This window comes from Uranotaenia lowii, chromosome 3 (genome assembly GCF_029784155.1).
Source record: "Uranotaenia lowii strain MFRU-FL chromosome 3, ASM2978415v1, whole genome shotgun sequence".
Taxonomy (NCBI): Eukaryota; Metazoa; Arthropoda; class Insecta; order Diptera; family Culicidae; genus Uranotaenia; species Uranotaenia lowii.
This window is the reverse complement of record NC_073693.1, coordinates 299,140,032-299,148,377: the sequence shown is the minus strand read 5'-3', so window position 1 is coordinate 299,148,377 and position 8,346 is coordinate 299,140,032. Positions and strand designations below refer to the sequence as shown.

At 33.4% G+C, this 8,346-nt stretch overlaps 1 protein-coding gene across 1 annotated transcript in view; it reads right to left on the bottom strand.

The window, feature by feature from the left end:
* Nucleotides 1–3,771: 3,771 nt before the first annotated feature.
* LOC129756135 (phospholipase A2 inhibitor) overlaps nucleotides 3,772–8,346 on the bottom strand; it is a 143,913-nt gene continuing 139,338 nt past the window's right edge. Inside the window, exon 3 of the mRNA XM_055752910.1 lies at nucleotides 3,772–4,756. Within this exon, the coding sequence (XP_055608885.1) occupies nucleotides 4,547–4,756 (210 nt within the window). The 3' untranslated portion in view covers nucleotides 3,772–4,546. The remainder of the gene's footprint in view (nucleotides 4,757–8,346) is intronic.

Here is an 8,346-nt window from a genome sequence, read left to right as displayed (position 1 = left end):
CATGTGCCGGTTGCTTGCTTGCTACAAACGGATTCCGGAATGGCATGGCGGAAAAGCCGAACTACTCTCTGGAGCCACCATCACACAAAACATATACGAGGCAGAGAACCTAAAGCTATCTGTAGCTTCCGTCCGTCCGGGACATAAATTTTCCACTCGGGCGAAGAATCTTTAGGAAAGCGGCGGCAAGCCCCCGGAAAGCCGTCTTCTTCCATGTGTGGTGGCGATGCTGCTACGGAATCGAAAGGGATCAGACTCGGCCTCTCGAACAAATCGAACACGAAAGGATACGGCTAATTTGTCGGCGGAGAGTCAATTTTCATCACAAAACGCCGGGACTATTCCCACCATCCTTCCTCACCATCATGAGTCGTTTTGATTTACCGTGTGTGAGGGACTTTTGATAGTTAGGAGTTTTTCTGTTCCTAGTAATTTCCGAAACGGTAAACAAAGCTAAAGCGAGGTGAGTTTGCCTTCTTGAAAGATGCTGCCTTCTTCATTCATTCATTGAGCCACCCACTCATGCAAACTATTCCAAACTTCAAGTTGTTTTATTTAGCTGGAAGGAGCCGGGTTGGAAGGAAATTTTAAATTAAATTTCACCCTTGGAAGCATCCATCATCTTGGGGCTGGAGTTCGATGTTAGTGCAGGGAATTCAATTTAGAAGAGAAAAAAATTAGATCAACATTCCGGTTGCTCTCCATTATGGGATTAATCCTGGGTTGGACCAAATTGTTGTTCCCTCTGTAATTTATTTTTGGTCGATCTAATCGATGGAAACCATAACTCAAACCAGAAATTTATCACCTACAATAATATTTTTTGAAGACCAAATTTCCAAACACAACTTTCAACCGACAATAACGACCCACTGCAACTGAACTCAAGCAAAAGTTCAAAATCGTTTTCAGGGAAAAAAAAACTTTCCGATGCTCAATAAATTCTAAATTCATCGGCCGCCTGCCATAGACACAACACACAAACCATTCCGTTACATTATTGAGTTATCTATAGAAACGAAAAACTTATTCGGAACGCCCCGAGGTTCGGGTTTGTTGGAAATCTGCTGTTAGCCTGTTGCCGGATCGATTAAAGGAAAATTTCCCTCGTCCAACCTAAACGGTATTTGGGAAATCGTTGGTTCGGAAAGCGGAAAAATATAAACACCATACTTACATCTCTATGTGAGTATGGTGTTTATATTTTTCCGCTTTCCGAGCCAGGGTAGAGCCTAACTACCATATAAGTATAGATTGAAAACTTTAAATCACTCAGGCAGACTGTAAAGCGGCGCTCCGGGGTATATTATCTTACATGAGAACATCATTAACGGGTTTGCCTGGCTCCGATGGCCGAAGTGACCACATCCTATTTCGGTTTCTTCTTAAATGACAATCTTGAATCAATGATTCAGCATATTAAGCTGTCGAAACGCGTCATATAGACTAACGCGTAATATCGTAATATCATGCAGGAACATGTTCATGAAATTAACTTTTGTGTAAGGACCGTATCAAAACTCTTTAGCAACATCTTCTAGTGAATAAAAATGAAATAAGTTTATTAATACATGGATCATCTTTAATCGGGTCTATCTCGGAGCTATGTAAACGGAATAAAAATGTTGGGGAAAACTGTACTATACGCACCAGTTAAGCATAATCGCTATTTACAGCGATACCAATCATCTAAGAACCAAATTATAAATTTACGACGATTCAAGGATCAGATTTACGTATTATCAAGAAGAATAAATATGATAAAAACACGATTTTGAGTGTATTTTTGTAAAAAACTTAAACAGCCAAAAAACAAACTGTGGGGTAGAATGCCAAAACTAGTGGATAGAACGCACTACACCAAAAGGTGGTAAGAAATAAAACAATGATTATAAGGAATTTAATGTTTGAAACATAAAATGTTCATCGTATTTTTGTAGACTAACCATACTTTGGTAGAAAATCATTTACTTATGCTTAACTTATCGAAAATTTTGATTTTCAAAATACACTTTTTATAGCCTTATAGTTAAAACGCCTTCAGGTAGGCAACGAAACTCAATTTCTTGACTGATATCGCGCAAAAATGGCGGCTGATAAGTTTTTCGAGTCGAATATTGATGCACCCTTTTAACCCAAACAAGGACGAAATTTGTTATAATTATGCATTGATATCGTAATTTGGGAGTCATCAAATAAAAAGAATGATATTATGTTTTGATATTAGTTTCAACTAACAGCATTCAAAATTTGAACGTAAAACACGTGGTCTTGCGGGCATTCTGCCCTAATTTTGATATGATTGATTTTAGTTAAAATTTGTGGGAAGTTAGAAAAACACAACATAATATTTATAGTCTTCCGAAAATACATACGAGTGGAAAAACGATAAAATGTAGTTTCATCAGATTGCGCAGGCTAGTTTACCATAAAACCTTATATATGTTAACCATGAAAAATAACAAGTTTTACGCAGAATCCATTAATCCTTCTGTTTCTAAGAATAAAAGTCGTTTCTGTGAACTTTTCACCTAAAAAATGAAGAAAAAGCTCCTTTGCTAAATAAACTAAAGAAATACACAATTAGAAGCCATACACTGCAAAAAATCGACACATTATAGATATGTGTCTGCCTATATAAAATTTCAGTTGTATATGTATAACATGAACATTATAAAATTTGTTGTATTTTTTTCATTTTTGTCATTTTTGTCGTTTTTGTCATTTTTGTCATTTTTGTCATTTTTGTCATTTTTGTCATTTTTGTCATTTTTGTCATTTTTGTCATTTTTGTCATTTTTATCATTTTTGTCATTTTTGTCATTTTTGTCATTTTTTTTCATTTTTGTCATTTTTGTCATTTTTGTCATTTTTGTCATTTTTGTCATTTTTGTCATTTTTGTCATTTTTGTCATTTTTGTCATTTTTGTCATTTTTGTCATTTTTGTCATTTTTGTCATTTTTGTCATTTTTGTCATTTTTGTCATTTTTGTCATTTTTGTAATTTTTGTCATTTTTGTCATTTTTGTCATTTTTGTCATTTTTGTCATTTCTGTCATTTTTGTCATTTTTGTCATTTTTGTCATTTTTGTCATTTTTGTCATTTTTGTCATTTTTGTCATTTTTGTCATTTTTGTCATTTTTGTCATTTTTGTCATTTTTGTCATTTTTGTCATTTTTGTCATTTTTGTCATTTTTGTCCTTTTTGCTTTTTGTCATGTTTATCATTTTCATCATTTTAATATTTTTTTTGTATTTTTTGTAATTTTTGTTTTTTTTTGTCATTCTTGTCAATTGATTGACCTTTTTTTTTCAATATGTCAATTTTGTCATATTTCTCAATTTTGTCAATTTAGTCAATTTAGTTTTTTTGTCAATATTGTCAATTTTATCAATTTTGTCATTTTGATCAGCTTTCAAAATTTTTTTAATTTCTGTCATTATTTAACATTAAGGTTTTTTTGTAAATTTTTTCATTTTTATTAATTTTGTCAAATTTGTCAAATTTGTCAGTTTTGTCAATTTTTTGAATTTTGTCAATTTTGTCAGTTTTGTCAATTTTTTGAATTTTGTCAATTTTTTTCAATTTTGTCAATTTTGCCAATTTTGTCAATTCTGTAAATTTTTACAATTTTGTCAGTTCCGTTAATTTTGTCAATTCTGTCAATTTGGTAAGTTTTTGTCATTTTTTGTCAATTTCGTCAATTTTGTCAATTTTGTCAATTTTGGAGAAGTGTCATCAAAATACACAAAAACAAATGTTTGGTTTCCTAATAATAATAAAACGAGTTTACTTAACGAAATATATCGAAATGATTCACTTTTTCATTTTTTCTTCTTTTTACTGTTCCCTCTTTGCTCAATTTCACTCCAAATGATTTTCTCACTCCTAACATAGCACGAAAGATTGTTAGTCACTAGTTTTTGTGTTTTTTTTCTGCTTAATATATTACTAATATGTTTTGCTAGTTACATGCCTGGCGTTTCTTAATTTCTAATATTTTTTTTAATGTTCAACATTAGGTCGTAGATCAAGTTAAAACATTCAATACTAGCTAAGTATTTTTCGTTAATAATAGTCTACTCAGAGTCAGTTTCGAAGTAACTACACAAAGTTGTGACTGTGTTGACTGATATTAGGTAGCTAGTTAAATTTGATTTTGCTTTCAGCATTTTGCGACTTTTCGACGCCTATAAATGTAGTGTAGTACTCGGACTTAGCTACTACTTAAGTAATGGAATTGTTTTTGTTTAAAATTTGTCTTCTTTTAAGTAATTTTCCAATATTTACAATCTTCGCGCGTGGGTCCCTAACAAGGAAACTGGACTGACGGCACATCACACTTGGACAAATTCTTGGAGGCCCAACGCGTGTGGATATGATTAGATTCAGATCACTTTTTGTTTTGTTTAGTTTTTTTGCTTCCTTCAACTCAGGCAGACAGTTCGTCCTTCCTTCAAACGTGTGGATATTTGGGTGGTATCTGGAGATTTAGACAAACTCCATCGGTGGTGCTCCGGCGCTTTGCTGGATCAACCCACTGCATCATACGTACTGTTCCGGTGCTTCCTCGTCCTTGATGCTAGTGTATTGGACCTTTTTCGAGACCTGATCGACGACCGGGCTGATGATCGTCTTCAGTTTGTCCTTGCTCATGTAGATTAGCGAACCGACCAGGACGATCAGGATGCAGGTGAGACAGATAAGCACGAAGACCAGAGTGACGGTGTGGTCTCTTTTTCCACCGGAACGGACCTGAAGGTGAAAAAAATAATTGTTTTTTTCATTTGGATTTCAAATAAGATGCATGTTTTAAACACTAAAGCTAGGTTGAAATACATTGAGAATTAACATTGAAATGCTAATAAGCAGCTGATTGAAGGCCATTTTGCCGATTTTTTCCTTATTTGAAAAAAAAAGAAAAAAATGAAATCTGTGATAAGATCATCACAGATTTCAATCACCGATCCAGCTCGGCAGAAGGATTTCTTTCAGCCTAGTAGAAATCGATCGAAGTCAATTGAAAAAAAAAAAAAAAAAACAAGTGATCAACTGTCAATCCATTTCTATATGTTTCAACCTATTTCAACCAGGCTTCATTGGACAGAATTACAGTTGTTTTGTTACGCGAGAAGATGCTCTCTTTCCGAATGCTACCTTTGACAGTTATTTTTGCAAGAAAAAAAAATCCAAAACAGTAATGGGCATGGTTGCCATAAGTACTGATTTATCTGAATAAATATGGATTCTTCTTGATTTTTTAATACAAATTTTAAGGCTATAGCTCAAATTATTACAGATTTTACCAATTGAAAAAGTAAGCAATAAAACACGTTTTTAAATAGGAAATAGAAATCAAATCGATTGAAATTTCATCGAAAAAAAAGACAGAATTCAGGATTATGTGAAGGTCAAGCATCTCCTGCCTAGTTTTTCGCTAGAGATATTTACGCTAGAGAAATATAAATCTGCCATTTTTCGAACTTATATAAAACCATTTTATTTTTAAAAGATGGCGGTACTGAAGCAAAATCAGGTTTGGGTGACTTAAAATCATTAAGATTTTGGATAAACTCAACTAAATTATATGCAAGTATAATGAACAAGTGACTTTTTTGAACCAAACTAGATTTGTTCATAATTATTTTCATCAAAATTTATTAGAATTTTTATCAGAAGCAATGAACACAATTTGATGTGCTTAGCCGTACAAATTAAGGCTCAATGGATTTTCTCCTACCTTTTTCTTCATTTTGTTCGAATAATGGAAAAATTTTGCTCAAATTTATCCGTATATTGCCCGGTTTTTGTATGAATTGAATTGAATGCACCGTATTCTCCAGTTGAAAAAAAAAAAATGCCAGGACCGACAACGTTCAGGAAAATTTCTAGAATGCATAATATTGAATCCCATCGTTTTTTACACCCCTCGCACTCGATTCGCACAGACGAGCACGCACATAGAATCGCTCGTACAGATAGTTATTTTTATATTTTTTTAAAAAAAGGTATTTCAATATGAATTGAATCCTCACAAATCCTGCCAGACTATCTTGTCATGTTTAGTTTTGCGCTCATTCTTGATTATTTTGAAAATAAAACAATTCCTGTGGTAACTATGGTAACGCACTATGAGAGATTATCATATAAGCAAGCGGATAAACATATAAGGTACACCGGGGTAAATGGGGACTATGGCACTATGTGGCTATAAAAACAATACTTTAAACTATTTTTTCAACCTTTTAATGCAGAATGTTAAGTTTACTTATAATCTATCCAAAAACGGCAAAAGAGATACGGTTCCAACAATAGCGGATGTTTACGGTGACTTTTTGTTAATTTTCTATTTTTAACTACGATGTGGAGTTGATGTGCATCTTTTTCAATCGCAAATTTCTCTTAAACTATCAGGTATCAGGTATCAGAAAAGGGGTAGGCTTGATAGCGGCACGTTATCCAAACAAACGGGAAAATTGTGCCTAGCCTTTTTTTACAGATTTCATCATATACCTGAGAAACCTGTAAACCATAAAAGGATTAGAAAATAAATAAATATTTAGGGCATAAAGCCGATCCACGTAGGGATTTTTAAGCATTGAAGCTTTTAACCACATTGGGTGAAAAATGGCAGATTGTTATTTTAGTTTAAATTCTTAGAATTAGATACACTAATAACAGGATAGGCGAGAGTACATAAAAGCTTTCTAGTAAACGAAAAACAGGCATATATGAGCTAAAATGAAAAATACATTATTGATTCACAACTACAAAATTCAGAAGATTTGAGTTTACAATGATCAGAAAACGTTCTATACAGGATGCTACAATGAAGGCAAATAAACGATTTTATAATGGCAAAGTTGGTATTAAGCCTATCCACATGGGGGTTTTAAGCAATGAAGCTTTTTTTTTAATCATAATATTGGAAATAAGGACTTTATTTTTAAACTTATTTTGTTAAATTCTGACATACCTTAAAAAAAAGGTAGTCGGGCAAAAGAGGGACATGTACACACTAAGTGGAAGGTAAATATAGGTACAATGGTACCTCTGAATCAAAGCTTAACCATATAGGAGATTCAGAAAACAAAGTGTTGTTTTTAAATATTTTTATTTAACTGACCAGTTAGCGCTCTGGTTAGACGACTACAATGAGTTTCTGTGACGACAAATTTGAAACAAGCGATATTGACACCGCACGAAGCTGTAGCAGTGGATTCCACAACCAGGATTGACGTATGAATTATGATACGAAATATCAGAGTACGATATTAAAGGAGCTTTGACTCTTCTTAATACTATAAGCATTCTAAAGCTTAGGGAACATGTGTCAATACAAGAGAAGTGACTACACACTACATAAAAGGTTTTTTTTTTTTTGAAAATTTTTTCCACGGAAACCATATTTGTACGGCTTGAATGATTGAATAACCATGACGCAATTTTAAAAATTAAATATCTTTATATGAACGGACATTTACCTCCACAAAATTCTGTTACCAATCCAAAGATAGAAGGGACTGAATACTTGTCCATTATAAGGAAAATACACTAATTTTGCGCTTGACCTAACAGGTATAACTGATGTAATTTAGATCATATTCTTCTATGATTTCAAATCTGTTAATATTAACAGATAGCCAAAAGCAATGGGACCGTAAGCGATGCGTTTGCGATTCAAATTTGAACACTTGTGAAGAAATTTTATTAAACGGAGTTACTAGGAGAGCAAAGAGATTAGTTAAATGAAAATATATTCCAAATTGGTAAAATAAGAAAATATGGAAGAATATAGCTTGTGCAAATGCAAGTACTACATATGCACTATTGGCATACCCTTCTCGAGAGAAAATACGTACAAAGGTTCAAAAATACTAGCAAGAATTTAAAACTGATTCAGATTCAAAACATTTTCTTCCAATGTTTTGAACTTGAAAAACTTCTGAACTCTGCATGCAATAATTGACCTTGACCTATTTTCTCCCCCGCCCAGATACAGCCTCATTGATTTCCAATAGACAGAAATATGAGATGAACGTATCTGGGAAGTACTGGATAAGTCGCCTCGTACGACATGGACCAGTATCCCAGTGGCAGTATTCTTTAGGCCGCTGCCACTCAGCTCTCAGCTCTTAAACTAGCTGACTCTTGACGAAAAACTCTACATTGAAACAATCCTTGTATTCGAAACAACAAGTTAGGAAAAGAAACGACGATTAAAAATTAAGAAAAAAGAGTTTATTTTCAAAAAACTAAAATGTTGTCTCCAAACCCTACCTGGGGTAAGTGGGGATGGCTTTATATATACTTGATGTTTAGGGGAAAGGTTTCCTAAATGGGCC